At 40.5% G+C, this 16,921-nt stretch overlaps 2 protein-coding genes across 5 annotated transcripts; one reads left to right on the plus strand and one right to left on the minus strand.

The window, feature by feature from the left end:
* Positions 1 to 325: 325 nt before the first annotated feature.
* Positions 326 to 14,873, plus strand: LOC139103163 (uncharacterized). Of its 3 annotated transcripts, none has more exons than XR_011545843.1 (14): positions 326 to 526; positions 787 to 1,237; positions 1,413 to 1,869; positions 3,339 to 4,250; positions 4,336 to 4,958; positions 5,886 to 6,072; positions 9,637 to 9,809; positions 9,983 to 10,045; positions 10,135 to 10,262; positions 10,593 to 10,964; positions 11,067 to 11,410; positions 11,494 to 11,760; positions 12,276 to 12,940; positions 14,662 to 14,873. XR_011545843.1 is itself a non-coding variant. In XM_070657594.1 (14 exons), the coding sequence occupies exons 4-13, from the start codon at positions 3,347 to 3,349 to the stop codon at positions 12,719 to 12,721; spliced, it is 3,507 nt and encodes a 1,168-aa protein (XP_070513695.1). In that variant the 5' UTR covers positions 326 to 526; positions 787 to 1,237; positions 1,413 to 1,869; positions 3,339 to 3,346; the 3' UTR covers positions 12,722 to 12,747; positions 12,819 to 14,559. The 3 variants fall into 3 exon arrangements, 2 of the variants coding, with proteins under 2 accessions (XP_070513695.1, XP_070513694.1); XM_070657594.1 differs by lacking the exon at positions 14,662 to 14,873 and having other exon boundaries at positions 12,276 to 12,747; positions 12,819 to 14,559; XM_070657593.1 differs by lacking the exon at positions 14,662 to 14,873 and having other exon boundaries at positions 12,276 to 14,559.
* LOC139103202 (uncharacterized) lies at positions 14,701 to 16,920 on the minus strand. 2 transcript variants are annotated; one of them, XM_070657669.1, is made up of 2 exons: positions 16,784 to 16,920; positions 14,701 to 15,992 (listed from the first exon to the last, which is right to left on the minus strand). In XM_070657669.1, exon 2 carries the CDS (start codon positions 15,763 to 15,765, stop codon positions 14,701 to 14,703), a length of 1,065 nt encoding a protein of 354 aa, XP_070513770.1. In that variant the 5' UTR covers positions 15,766 to 15,992; positions 16,784 to 16,920. The 2 variants fall into 2 exon arrangements, with proteins under 2 accessions (XP_070513770.1, XP_070513769.1); XM_070657668.1 differs by lacking the exon at positions 16,784 to 16,920 and adding an exon at positions 16,344 to 16,547.
* Between the last annotated feature and the right edge of the window lies 1 nt (position 16,921).

Consider the following 16,921-nt stretch of genomic DNA (forward strand, 5'->3'; position numbering starts at 1 on the left):
TTCTCATATTACAGAACATTCTTCAACGCTATCGAAATGCAAATTACAAACAACGAATTTATTGCTAATCAAAAGTAAAACTATTTCAAGAAATACAACTGAATCCAGTGCAAAGAAGAAAATATATATAAAATATTAAATTGATATCAAATTAATTTATAAGCACCGATTTTAAGATACTAACGACTTACATTTTATTCCAGATCGCAGAAACTTTGGCGTTATCGAATAGAGTCGTTACGGAGAAAGGAAAAAAGTATCCACGAAAGGCTTATAAAAGCGAGTCTAACATCTGCATGCTCGGTGGATGATCACATCTCCATTGTCTCTACGTTTGGTTGAGAAGCGCCTATTCAACGGCTGTTTGTATGGATGGGTCCATAACGCTTGTGCCTCCTGTTATTTCGGTAAATACTACCCATGGCATCCCATTGTCTCGAGAGTCGAATATTTATGTAAAACGAGCGGTTGTCAAGAGAGTAACATTCTATTACACGCTTACACACGCTGCACTTTACATCACCCGGTACGTTTCACACGTTGTATCATTTTATTGATTGCGTGTTTATTACAAAGCTTCTTCCTTACAGCCAGCAACAGTCCTTGTTAAATTTTTAACCTCTTTTTCTAAAAATTAAACTCTATAATTCAAATGGAGACTAAAAAAAAAAAGTTAATAACATTAGCAGCGCTAGTTCAATAAGGTTAGATTGCTCTCTCTTAAAAATTGCACTCAGGCCAACTGCCAATGAATGATAATTATTAATTAAATGTTTGTTTTTTTAGAAATCAACTTTAACTGCAACGAAAGTTCTCTGCCCTATCCGTCGAGCCAGTTTGCATCTTGTGAGAGTGGGTGGCCGGATATGAGGACCGAATCGGCTGGCACCAGCACTAGCAGGCCCCTGGTAGGGAGAGACGGATACCGTGCAACAGTCGTGGCCCTTGGGGCCTCTCTAGCGACTCGGGAGGGGAGAACAGGGGGCAAAGGCACATTCCAAGGCGGAACGGCTGCCAGTGAAGGTGGAAGGACCCAGCACTCTCTCACGGCGTCCTGCTTCGAGTTTCTTCTTCAGCTGCGCTCCGTTTCGACACAGCAGCGTGCAATTTGTCAGAAAACATCCATATTTTATCACATTTTTGCTCTGCACACTGTGTTTTGCCGAAATTTGTTGAATTCTGGCTGTGAGTGCACTTTCCTGCGTGGCGTGGCGTGAAATTGTGAACGTTTCGTCAGGTAGCTAAGAAAACAGAATTTATATACATTCTTAATGTTGTTTGTGATTTATTGTACCGTTCAGTATCACGATACAAGATACTGATATAAATTTTGTGTATAATTGTGTATAAATAATTGTGCATCTTGATGTTTCGTTTTGACTAGTCGCTTTATCAAGCAATTAATTTTGTAGAAATAACCGATTGCTCAGCGAGATCTCGTCGTTAACGAACACTCGAGGCCTTCACATCTGTTCTGCCGGCTCGTTACTCCCCTCAGTCTTCGTCGTGGGACCGCCACAATCCCTTACGTGACGCCTCAAGGGACCACGCTGGGCGTCGCGTCGATTAACAATCGGGAAAGCAACTTTCGGACATTCCTCGGAAAATGCTGCCAAGGACAGCGAGAAACAAGCGTCAACCCTTCGCGCAGCGGGACCTCAATTGCACGTAGCTTTCTGAGCGTGCAAAGGACAACGATCAAGAGCCATTTCGCCAATGTAGATCAACTTCAATCTTGGCAGTTCGTCTCTCCAATTCCGAACGTTAGAGCAAGACGAAAAGCAAGTTGGATCGAGATCAAAGTCAGCTCATGTTGGTAGAAGCTCCCTTAAGGGAACCTGGGCGATTTGCGGAAAGACCAAGTCGCAGGTGAGCGCAAACTACGTCATCTCGACTGCGATACAGATTACGGCATTAAGCGCCGGTCGTACGATTTCGTAACGCGCGTGCGAAACACGGAACCCAGCGAAAAGGTCGTTACTTCTTCTCACGACCTCGAGACCGACGGACTAGATCGCGAGGAACAATCCGGAGAAACTTCTAAGCGATTTACATAACCGTTCGCGGTTTCGTAGACCTGCGAAGGGAAAGCTTTAACTTTTATTTGAACTTTTATACGGTATACATTGCGTAATTCTTTGGTGATTTGTTTATATTATAATGTTCCTCGAGGTCGGCAATTATTTTCAAAAATGTTCTTGTTGAATAAATCAGTTCTTGGCTGTGAGACAAAGCGATTCCGAGATTACGCGATCGACTGAACTGGGTCAGAATCTTAACTACGACCATTAGGAGGAATGTTCTTTGTAATTTCGCACGGTTGCCTGGCCTCCAGGACAAGCGAAATTAAATCCACGTGCCGCAGAGATATTCTCATTCTTGCTGGACCACCGCGAGATCATTGAACGGCAGAAAAAAACTCGCGGCGTCCGGGCGCAAGCCATCGGCATCGAACTTGACCGTGGCCTTCGGAGTCTTTGCGCTTGTATAACGAGATACGAGGAATGTGAGCGGCTCGGAGTCACTGGTACTTACGAAGACCACTTCGGACTGGTTATGGCAGCTAGATGCCCGATATCGAATAAATTCGCGACGCTGGGAATGTAATTAATTTCGTGAAACACAAATTTCGCCGCGCATTTTTTTTATTTTGTTTAACTTCCACGTGGGCGACGTACAAGAATTGAAATTGAAATTGAAAACGAGTAACCTGTTATACGCATTTAATTATCTCTTGATTGCAATCTTTAAAAAAAATCTTAGCCAAAACATTTTAATTTTTTAATTTATTCTAATTTAAAAGAAATATGATTTCTAATTTAAAATATTATATTTATAAACTTAAGTTAGTTAATTGGAGAAAATTACTTTCTAATTATTCTTATATTTTATTATTTGCTTAAATTATAATTTTATGTTTTCTTATTTCTGGTATAGTAAACTTACCATTAAAAAGCGTAACAATTCTTAACGAGGTAAACGAGTAATAAAACGCTTCAGTGCTTTCTTGAAGTCTACACAATGCTCAGTCGTAAAATGACCGACTTCTCTTTTGAAAAGTCACGAACCACTGAAGTCTTCTCGAAGAGAAGATGTTTATTCAAGTTCGAGAAGTCATTGGAAAAGTTTTAACGGCAAGTGGTGGCGAAGCTTTCGTTGGTTTCCAACATGCCTTGTCATTTAAAGATTTGTCAGTTTTATTTTCTAATTTTTTTTTTTATGAAATCAATCTTTTTATGCTTCAAGCTTTTTTTTTATTTTTTTATTTTTTTTATACATGTATAAATACATATATATCTTGTAAATTTGTTTAATTTTCATATATTATTTTATTTCAGATCTTAAAATGTCTCAACCGGAATTGATCAGTGATTTAGACGTGCCGGAAAACTCACAGCATCCCTGCCAGTGTTCCTCGATCAACAATATGGATCCCATGAGGACACCGAGAGACAGAATAGACCGGCATATGAATGCCAGCAGAATCTCCAACAATCAGGATCTTCCGCGGAATTTGGAGACTTTACAGAACGTTTTCGAGCCCGTGCGAAGGCTGGAGAGTCCTCACCCAGAAAAATCGCAGATTAATCTGGATAACACGAGGAATGTCGATCTTCTGGAGCATCAAGTGAACATGTCGTCTAGTTCCAGATCGATGAACAGTCCAAATTCGTTACTGTCTCTTCACGGGCACAACCTGTCATGCAGCCCTCGCAATTTAGATTTATCGCGTAATCTGGCCTTTGAAGCGGCGCGGAGAGTCCAAGAAACCTCTACCTTGCAAGAAGGTCAGCGTAGCTTGACCTCGAGTCCCAGTCCCTTGCTGGACGCAGGGTCAAGTTTGCTCGAGACCGGCAACGACCTTGACAAGCAATTAGAAGATCGCACCGGCTTGTCGTCACAAAAACTAAACTCCAGCAAGGAGAAATTGAAGAACGTGCAGCAGGTGTTGAATCCCTACCAGCATCATCACGAGGCGGTGGAGCGTGGCGTTCACGGGCATTTTCACGGCGATATACACAGTCATATTTACAAGCATACTGATAATTTCAGAAACACCAATCTCGACGAGAGCTTGATAGGCTTTCAACAGCATCAGCGACAGCATACGCATCACCATCACGGCAATGCAAAGACGAGCGTCGCGCATCATCACGCTCACACACCAGGAATGACCGGGCATCATCACGGAAATCTGGCAGCCAGCCTGAATCACGTTCATGGTAATTCCGGTCCTCTCCACGGATCTGGTTTGTATTTTGTACTTTCATAATTTTTTATTAATTAATATTATTTAAACTATATTATATATTAACGCGTTGGTTGCTGCTTCAGGTTCCGGCTCTATAAACCAAGCCGGCTCCGCCACTTCTATGGGACATCATCATCCAATGACGATTGCGGCCACAATCAACCATCTCAACTCACCCCACAGTCATCACCGACTCAACGCCGGCTCGAGCTTGGCTCATCACTCAAATCCCACCTTTCCTAGCGACCACCATGGCACCTCGGGTGCACTGAGCGGCGCCTCGTCAAATTCCAGCATGATGAACCACGGCGGGTCACCCACGGTGCATCGGCACGTGGTTAACGTCAACAGCAGCTTGTCGACGACGCCCTTGGGTGGCCATCATCGTGGCAGCTCGTCGGGCAGTCTGACCGGCCGCTCCAGCGTGAACCACCACCACGTCAGCTCCGGCATATCGTGTGAGTCTTCGTCGTCGAACGCGAATACCAGAACACACAGCCGGCTGGACCACGTCCACGACCACCATCATCATCTGCAGTCGGTGCACCCGTTACACGCGAGTCACACCGACACCAGGCCAAGGGAGCGGGCGCCTTCCAGCCTGGATCATCACGGGCATCTCCACGGCCACGTACATAATCATGGCCATCCGCACGGGCAAAGCGACACCAAGAATGCGTCTCTCATGGGCATTGACGCTATTCAGGTTCGTGCAAGATCTAGATCATGCCATTTAGTTCGCATTAAAAAATCCCAGAATTTTCAGGCTGTCGCTCTTTTCGAATTAGAGCGCTTTAAATCTCTGGCCCTCGCACCTCCTACAATTGTAAAAGGACCGTTTCAAGAAATTAATTAGATCCACCGTATGATTGCGCGCTCATAAATTTTCTTCATACTTCGCGAAATGAGGAGAATGACTTATGCCACCGTTCCGCCCAGCGGCTCGTATATTCCTTGCCGTTTTTGCCGCCACATCTGAGAAAATACATGTTCGTGAATCGCCATATCTCTATCCGCGCACGCTTGAGTTACGCTCACCGTGTCCCGGCCACGCGAGAAGCTATAAATCGTGTACTAAGCAACGGTTCTGCCCTTAGAGCTTATATCGGGAAATATTTTCAGCCGAGAGCCGAATGTGCAGCGCGCGCAGGAATGATTAATGATCGCTGCCCGCTGCAGAGATATTCGAATTTCGCCGCGAGCGCGGCAAAAAAAAAAATATTAATTTTACCGGGCACTCTTTACCCGCGGGTGTCAACAACGAAGCTCCGTGCTAACATTAAAAATCATGTGAGATTCACACGTCGCTTGAGTTTAACGATCACGACGTTCAAGAGCTAGGCAGAGACGATTACAAAATAATGGCCTGCTTAAGCCATACGTAATATTAATAACGCACAAAAAAACACAATTAATTGCCTGTAAAAGTTAATTATTTCACTTTGTATACCGCCTTCGACTCATTAACGATTCATTTTCTAACGCTTACCATCTGATAGCGATATTTTTCGATGTAGATTAATGTAGTTCAAACTTTATTAATTGCTGCAGAATTAATGAGAATAAAATAAAAAAATACTGAGATTTTTAAATGCTTTGAATACTTATATATTTAACAAAAATATATTTTTAGGTTTCGGCTCCGACGAAGAATAAATGCCAGTGCCATATGATGCACTCCGGAGGGAGCAACGAAGGAGCCGAAGGTGAGAGTGACGGGGGCGTCGAGATGGCATCAAGAACACATCAACCTCCTGCACTTCCTCCGCGTCCGCCGCCGAGACCCGCGAGACGCTACGAAGCAACTACTGCCAGTCAGTGTGAGTAATTTAATTCTTGTTTCATTAAACATTAGTAACTTATCTATTTAACTTTATTATCTATCTAGATTGTTTTTGAACTCCTTAAATGTAACCAATGAATTTTACTGAGTAATCCATTTTAACAGAGTTGTATTTAGTACAGATTTAGTATCACCGTTTAATATTTCCTCCACTTATACGTCGATACGAATGACATTAACTCGCTTCATATAACTTTATTTCCATTCAAGAATCCTAGAACGTCAGGCGATCGTTGAAGGCATCAAACGGCGTTTCCTGAAAGTTTACCGAGTGCCCTCGTTGCCTGGTGATAGTTCTCCATTCCGAAGTTCCTTTACAATTATCCATCCCGACGTTTGCACTATCAGCCGGACGAGACGGTGTCTTATCAAGTGTGGGTGCGCGTTATCGACGACCACGTATCAGGTTTCTGCCCCATTCGTTCACGAGACTGCATCCCTGCATCCCTGCGGACCTTCCATTCCCAACCGCACCGGGTCGCTCGAATCATCCGGGGGTATATCGACCAGTCGGTGCTTGCACCAACCGTGAGTAGGACGAGCCACCCTGTGCAAGGGGTTGCGAGCGGCTTTGAAGCGGGCCGACGACACGACCAGCGACGTGACGTCTACGTAGCGTGTCGAGCACGTTCGACGTTCCTTCACGTCGATGTGGAAAAGAAACCACCCCCAAGATGCACCCGGATCTCATGCGGATCTGATGTCTGGGCAGCCGCCACCTGTAGGACACGTCGCAACGTGTCTCCCTGCGACGGCTATAAGTTTGAGTGATCATGAAGAGGAATTGACAAGATTAAGAATCAACTGATTGTCAGATATTTGGCCGCCGGACCGCCTTGATTCATTCAAAATTTATATGTGAAAGGCTGAGTGACTCTTCAATTAAAATTGCAGAGGTTGACGTAGTTAATGATTTCCGATGACGATTGCTGACAGCGAAAGTGAGTCGGCCCAACCGGAAATGCACGACGTACAGGTGACCTTGGCAGATGGAGAACTCTCGTAGTGACACGTGCCCCGTGTAGAACGTTGCAGACAATGAAATGCTTATTGTGCCATTGGAAATATTGAACGACTGCTCATACAATTATTTATTCGACTATCTCGCAGTATAAAGTTATAGTCGACGCTATAATTATTTTATTTAACGTCAAGAATACTCAAGTATAAAAAATACTTTACAAAACAATATATAACAACATTAATGAACATTAACAGCATTAACTAATGTAATTATCAAAGCTGACACTGCAATATCATAAAAAAAAAAAAAAGAATTGCTAAAATGGATATCGCGGCAGTCAAAATCAATTTCGATCAATTTGCGTTTTTTTTTCTTTTTTTGTCATTTTTAATTTTATACAAAATTGAATCAACAATTTTATTTGATTAAAACTATTTGCAGTGGCGGAATCGAATTATATACATCTGTCATGTGATGGCAAGTGATAAAAACGTCGGAGTGAGTCCACGAGACTGCTAAAAATTGTCATGAGCTGACATAGGGCAACACGAGGAAGATGGATAGCTACCCGGTGCTTCAAATAGTGCGCTGCCGCCTCGGAACGGAGATGGAAATGGACAACCACGGATACCCGTTCCCGATGGCGGCACACTCGCACTCACACCTGCCGCATCCGGCGAATCACGCGCACTTCCCGAGGTCGCATTATCCGCATCCCTGTGGTACCAACCCCTTTTACTCATCACATATCTTTACGTTCTCTCTGCGCACTCGAGCGCGTACTTATTAATAGGCACCGTGCAACGCTGCATTGAGACAAGGTCAAAGGTTGCGACACCTCGTTCTTTGTTTGTCCATTTATGTACAACTGCGATTTTGTAATTAATTTAAAAACCATTGATTGTAAAGCCATCAATCTTAAATGACACGTCTTGCCTGAAATTCCTTATAAATAATTAAATACTAAATTTTTAACGATTATCTTAGATATGTAGGCAAAATTTATTTTACTTTTTATTTTCTTTTATTGAGAAAATAACTAATTTATTCTCGACTAAATTGGGTCGGGATCTTTCTCAGCGGTGAATATCGCAGGTAGAAATTGTGCCATGACAGATTGAAGGCTGAAGATTGTATTGCATCTAAAGAAAACCGCGGACCCCATCAATTCTTAACCCATGAGTATTCTATAAAGTGGAATGTGCGTACGCTTCGACGTTAATGTTACCGATTTCTCATCATTCTTCTCGAAAAACGGTGAATTCGCCCCGCCGAAGAAAGGGCAGAGTTTCCTTAAAGGGATCCATTCGACTTTTCTCTTCCCTCAGAATTTCCACTCCGTAAATTTTATATCCCCCGCCTTCTTGAACGGTAGATTAGGATCAGAAGACGCATCACGCTCCACGTATTTCTCAAAGACATTTGTCGAGATTCGTGCCCGAAGGAACACACAGCGATTCTCTTTCGGGATATAAAATCTATCGATTTTCATCTCAGAGATTTCTTTGGTTTCTTTTGCAAGCGTATCTTTTGCCGAGAGCGAATGTAAATTTTTAACAAGCAGCTTTCGGTCTTTAAAAATGTTATACAAACATATTTTTGACTGCGTTTATGCTCCAATTCTCTTCTGAATGTTTCAGCGATTTATATCCGGTGCGAACAATATATCCGGAAAAAAAATAGAAAAGAAAAAGGAAATTCTGAGGGAGCTTGAAAATAGGAATATTAACTTATTGTCTTCAAAGCTTGAGTATATTGACGCCTGAAAGAGAATTTACTGCACGGTCGTCGCACTGGACTCAATAGGAACCTATGACAAAGGAAGTCGAACCCGGATGCCGTCAGACGGAACAACACAGCTATGTTGAATGTTACAAAAGCGACATCGTATATGCGTTTCTCGACGCGGTCGCGATAGAAACGGAAATACAATTGGTGGCTTCTGAGTTTCTACGAGAATCGCGAGATAGCAAAGAAAATTAAATTTATGTGTTTAATATTTTTAGACAGATAAATCTAAACGGCGCCTATCGATATTTGATTTAAATAATTTTCTTTTTTTTTTATTACTTTTTAAATGTATTCTTTCTGTTACGTCCCACATTTTTGTGCATTGTTATCTCATTTATCACGTGTCCGAGGGTCATTTTGACGGCCCGAAATGTCGCCCTTTAAGGACCATCGACCCCTTCTCGAGGAAATCTCAGCGGGAGTAAGCCGTGCTAGATCCTCGGTTAGCAGGATAATGATGGTCCCTGCGTGAGAACCCAACAGCCGTGATCCTGATCTGGTCACAATGGGAAACGTGCCGCGAGCAGAATTCCTCGAATATCCATAGACGACAATCGCCCTCGACCTGCTCACGTCGATATTCGCGTCTTGATAATGTATTACCGAATAGGATCAAAATTAACTGCAGCCTTGACTCATAAGTGTGGCGTCATCGACAATTAAATACTGTTATTTAATTAAATTTAATAGATCTAGAAGAAATGTTTGATATAAATGTTTAGATATTTTTTTAGATTATTTGCAGAGAAATTAATTTATTAGAAATTAAAATATTTGATTTTGCAGGTCACACCGGCGACGGCGGCTGTTGCAAGAAGTACGTCGTTCTCTGCTACCTTTGCGGCGGGTTGAGTGCGGCAGTGGGCAGCTTGTTTCTAGCGGTGCACGCGATTCTTTCAGCTCATACGGACAGCCTAGCGCTCTTCGAGACCGTGCCGTCTTACATTCCCGGTATTATGGTAAGAAAAGCCAAAACTCTAGTCATATTATTAACTCATTTTGGCGTAACAACATAGTTTGGAAAGTTCCACGCAAAGATATTAAAATGTTAAGCGACAGAACTTAGCAAATTAAAATGCAAATATCCAAGCGCGACGAATTTCTTTTGATTCTAATTAGTTTATCGTTTCAGTTGATCCTGATGGGTTTCTTCACGATGCTGTTGGCTAGGCGGAAGCACAGATACGGTCTTCTGGTAAGTTTACGTAGACTTTGTGTCCTCGTGGGGCAACCGTTGTTGCTGCTGACAGTTCCGCTATTAAACTGGGTTTATCACTTTTGCAGATGAAAGTCTGCGGTTCCGTAGGAGTGGTGTGCGCGCTGGTATGCGTACTCGTCACCGTTACAACCACTGTGATCCACATGTCCCGGCTGCAGAATCTTCGCGAATGCGTTTACACCGCGCGCGCAAGGTAAATCCCAGAAGAAATTACGACTGTAAAGTGGCAAAATACCTCGACGTTGCGAAATAGCCGTACAATTTGCGGAGATAATGATATTTCGTATTATTATGACAATTTAATACCGCCATACATATGCGAAATCTTTCTTATAAAAATATAACAGAAAAATGAATCTTCCTTGTGGAAACAACATATTAAAGTTTCTTAAATAAAAGCATACTTTATATATATATTAATTTTTTTTTTTTTAGAAATATTATTGAATTGTAGATTTTCTAAATTAAAATAAGCATCTCGTAGGGATATTAATTTCAGCTTCTCATGTGATAATTTTTACAGGTCATGCACGTGTTACGGTGCGCCGCAGTCAAAGGGAGACCCCGGAGTGCTGTTCGAGGGGACGCCTCACTGCGAGGCGGTGCATGGCGCACTGTCAGATTGTCTCAGGGCTCTTTTCGGCGTCTCGGTGGCCGGTATATTAGCCTGTATATTTTCCTGCATGCTGGTGTACCAGTTGCTAAGCCACGAGAAAAAGAAAATGTACTGGGAGCAACTGGAGCTGAGATGCAGATCGTTGTATGGCCAGGGCGGCGCGGTCGGTCCACCGGCTGGCTCGTGTGGATGCTGTAACGATTGCGGTGGCGCGAACCCTTGGTGGGCACAAACACCAGGGAACTTGTACACGCCGAATCCCGATATGGCACCATCTAGGCACGTAGGCCGATAGAATAATAAATTTCAACAGAATTTGTTTTAAAAAATGCTAGAAAATCTACAAATTTTTCAGTTACTAAAATTATTTTACTTTCACAGAAGGTGGCGGCTACCTTGGTCAAGATCAAGAGGACCAGCACCGAGCCCTGATTCGAATTATGGTTTTCATACGCAAACACGTCCAACAGAAGCCAATGTGGAAAGCGGAACTGGCCCCTACAGTGTCTTTAACTCACAATCGAGCGGCCCTTATTCCGTTTTAAATGCTCCGAATACTCCATACACTCCGAGCACCGCGTCTTATAGCGTATTGGAAACTCCAGTGCCATTGTGGGGACCACCACCACCATATAGCGATCCCAATAGTCCCGCCAGACGACCACAAATGACTGAATCGAGAGCCAGAATTACCAAGAGGATGGATAACTTCGAAAATAACGAAGGTAAAATATTTTTATTTTTATAAAAAAAAAATAGTAACAAAAATATATAAATTACCTTCGTTTTTTTATCGTCCCGTGTTTAGATCACAGATCGAGATCCGCAAAACGTCCGTCTGATAATTACGAGAATGCCGAGGAGATATCTAATAGCACGGATCCCGAGGGCGGGAACGAAGGAACGATTAAGGGAAGACGAGCCAGAAAGCCTTTGAAGGGCGTAGAAAATGGGGCATTTCAACAGGAAACGAATCCCGGCCCGAAACAATCTGAGAGTGAATTATATTTTGGTGATGTGTCTTCGTGCTGCGGACCTGAAAGTAGTTTTTACGATCTAGCAGTGGAGAAAGAAGGTATTTATTAAAATTAATAAAATTATAATATCTTTTTAGAACTATTCTAATTATAAAATATATTTTAATAAAATTAATTGGCTTTTATTACTTGTTCGATTCGTCAGTGGCGGCGGTGACAACTTGCAGCAAATTTCCTCAAAAAAAAAAAAAAGAAATAATTAAATGAATAATTTAAAACTTTAATTTGAACGTAATACATTTTTTAGTTTCGAAAAAATCTGCTACGAACCGCTACCGACGAATAGATCGAAGGTTTGTTCTTTCCAAACTGAACTGGTGCATACTAATGTAAAAAGTAGAACAAACCTCGATTAATACAAATCAACTACACAAATCAAACGTTCTCTCGTTTTTTAAATAGTATATGTATATGTTTATGTATATGTTTTTTTAATTTATTTTATTTACAAGATTTTTTAAATTTTATTTGAAAAATAAAAAGGTTTTATTTTCTAGATAAAAATATTTTTGCAAGATTCTTGACACATTCAATATTCTTGTATCCTCTACAGGTGCTGAACGACCGGAAGGTGTAGACTATCTCGCGAGTAGACTTGGGAAGCGTCAGTTGTCGAAAAGATCTCGATTACCTCTTCCTTTGCCGGCAGACAACGGTGATATTCCTTGTGACAATTATGCGAATAGCGATGAAACGAGGAGCACGCGAGGTCCGTTCCTAGCTCCTGACGCGCAATATGAGGTAATTCAGCAAGGCCGTTATTCGTATTACGGATCGAAAGACGACGAAGAAATGCAGGAAGGTCCAACGAGTTCGAACTATTTCCGGGAGGACGATACCGAGAGGGAGAGGCGCGAAAGGGATTACAGGGATTATAGAAGCAACCAGGAGGAGGAAACGCCGCAATGTTGTCTGAGCGACTCAACAACTCTGGATTCTGGCTGGCAAAGCGGGGAACAACAGCAATCGGACGATAATGTTCGGCCAGTGAACGTGTGACTTTAGACCTACCTACGAAATTATTGGTATTCTCGCCTATTTCGCCCGAACTAATCTAACCTAACAAAAGTGATAAGCAACCAACGATTTCTTGCAGGAAAGTGAAGGAAAACAGTTATATCGGACGTTTGTTAAATTGAAGTAAGAAAATCGAAGGAGGCGCGTGACAATAGCTTTCGATCTGTGAATAAATGTGGCGATAATATTCAAACTTGACAGGTAAGGTCCTAGTCGAATGATAATAAATTTGCTTGTAAGAAGCATAATTAAACTTAGTGCTCTAAATGTGAACTCTGGAATATTACGTGCATTGACTTTCACTTATTTTAATAGTTGTTAACGTATCAATCGATCACATGCCACTATATTTTTATTCCTCGGTATTAAAATATACATATTTTTATTTTGATGCCATAGACAATTTAATATTGATGAAAAGACTTAAAAAATAATTTGAATTAGTGAACATTAATTAATAACACTAAACACAAGCTAATTTTAATTTGGATGAGACTAAACTGATTTAATTTTTTATTAGAAGCTTGCCAGTTTAGTATATAATCTATATGTGAATAAACTTTCTTTTTTTAATTAAAAAATATAACAATAGAATGTTACAAAGTGATAATTTATATCGATCCTCAAAGAGAGTAGTGTAAACAGTTAAAACTTGTGTACAATAGACACATACAAACTTACTGTGTTCAGCATAAAAAGATTGCAGTGTATCAATGATCACAGTAGATGAATTGAAGCTAAAACAACTTTATTGTAATATTAAAACAATCAGCTGTTAGATAAAAATGTTAATCGCTTAAGAACGAAATATTCGCGGCAAATTCTGTGTATTTTTGCTAATTGCAATACTCTTGTTGCTCGTAGTAATAAATAATGAGTGTTAAATATAAGAAAGGATGAAGAATGAGTGGGAAAGAGGATGAAAGAAAAATTAGTTTCGTAATTTAAACATCGTTCGTTGAAAATATATATTTGATTAAAATATATATTTGCCAGTGAACAGGTGATTACTCTAGTAAGAAAACGCTTTATTAAATACTCATTTATTAATTTGTATTATTTATTGCCTTAAACTCGGTAGTAAGTGTTCTGTAAGTATTTTTACCTGATGTTTTATTGAAAATTGATCCGTTGCAATTAAAATCAATTAGTTGTTCTTTGTTGAACACATGATAGATATTGTGTACGTACAAATGTGTGCTTTATTCTTGCCAGTTAGGTGTTAGTTATAATTTTAAATCCTCGTCGACTATTTTTGAAATATCAACGATATGTTCGTTATCGTAAGGAATATTCACAATAAGAATTTCATCTTTTTTGTGATTAATAAATCGTTTTATTGTCATTCATAATTCCGATTAATTTTTTAAATATCTTATATTTGTGACTAAAACATTTTATTTTGAAATACTTAATTTTCGGTTGAGAGTTTTGTTCAAATTTTTTATTTGATGATTTTACATTGTCGTTATCGATGCTATTAATACATCGCTTTAAATATTAAATCGTAACGGTCGCGAGTATTCACTCTCGGAATCACAATTCAGGTGGACCAAGGACAATATAGAGAGATTAATCAAACTAATTAAAGGTCAGAATACTCGTCAGCTATCTATTTTCTCTATCGGTCGCTCGAGTTGCAAACACGAATAAAATGCATATTTTATCATTCAAAATCGGGTTGTAACGTGGTAGCTTAATACCATTTAAGAGAATGAAGTGTACCTTAAGGGTGAGCCGCGAGCTGTAATGAATCTGACGCGCCATCGAATTATGTACTTGACAATGATTAAGAATAAAGGATGATTTTGCGAAGTAGACTACGCGCAATCTCACCGATGTGATCCTTTCCTCAACTCGCGGCTTTATACATGCTACACAAATTTATCGATAAATGTGACTCACGCATTCAACTTTTGCAGGGTGAAAATCGGCGAGTCTCAACGTATCAAACATTAACTTCAAGCACCCTCAACAACTCTATGCGTTGCCTGATTTACCAAGAATCTCTCAACCCTTTCCCTAAATTCCCTGTTGGATTCTGGCAGAGGTAACCGAGGTCCAACTCCAGTAAGACCCTGCAAGTTTTGAAGAGCTTCCGATATCCGATGATCGTGGTCCAGTATGTCCGGCCTGGGCGCCGGGGCTTTCCTCTTTTGCAGCGGCAACCTCGTTACCTTGGACCCACCGATGACGTTACCGTTCTCCGGCAATCGATTTCTCATCCCGCAGAAGGCGATCTTCGCGCTGAGCAGCGACCAAAAAGTCTCCAGAAGAGACGCCATCAGAACGTTCAAGGTTAACAGCAGCCTGGCGTGTGGCGACTCCTCGTAACGGCTGCGCCAGAAGGTATTTTCCTTTGTCAGGTTCGTAAACCCATGCGTCAAATTTGTGTTTTTATCCTGAAAGACTTCTCTTGATATTATCATGCTTTCTTCATACATAAATGATGCCTCTGTCACCATGTAATCGTCGTTATTTTTAATATCGTGGATATCTGACCCGTTGAGCTCCGCGTTGAAGGATCTTGAAAACACCGGTAGTTTCAATTCTTCAGTGACGTTGAATGAGTTCTCGGTCAGCGAAATATTATCAATGTTATTTGCAAAGTCTTTGGCAGGACGATGGTAATAACTTGGAGAGTTTAAAATTTTTTCCAACGGCCACAGAGATCCGTTCGTGCTATTTGAGGCTGCCGTAATGTCGAAGATCGTAATGACGAGGCAGAGGATCGCAGCTATTAGAGATAAAAGATTGGCGTAGAAGAAAAGGGCGATGTTCCGGTCGATATACCACCGTCGCCAAGCGAGAAGGCCTGTCACGAACGGCACCAAGCATGCGACCGACAAAATTGGGCCCTGCAAGGACAAAGCGAGGATGCCTAGAAAAAAAGCCAACGTTCCGAGTCCGAAGTGGACCAAGGACAGTCCGCCGACCGTCGACGCCGAGTAACGACGTTCCGATGGGTACAAAGACGACAGCGAAGGTTTTGTCTTTACTTTGATCACGTACACGTTCTCCGTCATCGCTTTCTTAACTTGGAAACACTTGATTGCGCCAGCAACATTTAATCCGGTAGATTAATCTAGAGAACTGCATTAAGTACAATGTGTTTAACACATTTAAGATTAATTGAATTCCTGCGCTTTTCGCAGTTCATCATTTCTCTTTTATAATTGTCCGTCACTGTGTTGAAGAAGCATTGATCTTGTCCAAACTTTTGTAAACTGTTCCTCGAGTTTCCTGCTTTGCACTGCCAAATAAAAAAAAAATAACGAAAGGCTATTAACAAGCTGTATTAAAAACATGATAAGCAGCTTTATAAGTAAATTAAAAATAGATTAAAACATATGTGAAAAAGAGAGAAGTTGATATAAATTAATATAACATTTCTAATTACTTATTTTACTATTTATTAAATTTTTATTAAATTGTCACGAATAAAATAAAAAAATAGATCGTATTTTATATAAAGGGTAAATGTCTGACCGGTTTTCGCCTTGTAACTCGGTTTACATAAATTGCAATATTATACGTGCAACTGATTTAGTTAATTCGTTGAAAGATTAGATGTGTCGTTACAGTCATTCTTTTTTTAACTTACCGCGATTATATAACTGATTACGAGGCAACGGTTGCGTTGCAAGTGTGTGCTCCTATTTCCTCGGTATTCATTTTTGCACATAATTGGCGTGTCGAACCGTGCGACTCTTCAGTGAAAATTTTAACGAACTACGAATTCGCCGTGTTACAAAATATATAACAATGCAAATACGTATGTAACATGTAAAAACTATAACTTCGTAAAAATAACTAATTTAAATAGTTAAATAAGTTAAATAAAATAATTTAAATCTTTAAATATTAATTAAATTAACAATAGTTACATTCTAATTATGTTATATTAATTTTATATCAACTTTGAGCTCTAAAACACAAAAATTTAAAGACGAAAGTGTGTTCCATAAAGATAAGCAATATATAAATAAATTATACGAAGTTTATCTTATTAAAAAAAAAAAAATTTAAGCAATGTGCACATACAACAGTACATGTAGATCATTTTTCTTCACTACAAAAATTATTTTCAGCTCGATGGACGTGGCGAAAACACGTTTCTCGATTGCGTTTTGTTAAACTCGCGGCCTGATGAACGATCGTTCGCGTGGGACACTTGAGTAG

Source organism: Cardiocondyla obscurior, linkage group LG06, assembly GCF_019399895.1.
Source record: "Cardiocondyla obscurior isolate alpha-2009 linkage group LG06, Cobs3.1, whole genome shotgun sequence".
Lineage (NCBI taxonomy): Eukaryota > Metazoa > Arthropoda > Insecta > Hymenoptera > Formicidae > Cardiocondyla > Cardiocondyla obscurior.

Coding starts and splice junctions, on each gene's coding strand:
- LOC139103163 (XM_070657593.1), top strand. CDS start 3,347: ATGTCTCAACCGGAATTGATCAGTGATTTAGACGTGCCGGAAAACTCA. Junction 10,046..10,134: donor AGCACAGATACGGTCTTCTG/GTAAGTTTACGT, acceptor TCACTTTTGCAG/ATGAAAGTCTGCGGTTCCGT. Junction 10,263..10,592: donor GTTTACACCGCGCGCGCAAG/GTAAATCCCAGA, acceptor TAATTTTTACAG/GTCATGCACGTGTTACGGTG.
- LOC139103202 (XM_070657669.1), bottom strand. CDS start 15,765: ATGACGGAGAACGTGTACGTGATCAAAGTAAAGACAAAACCTTCGCTG.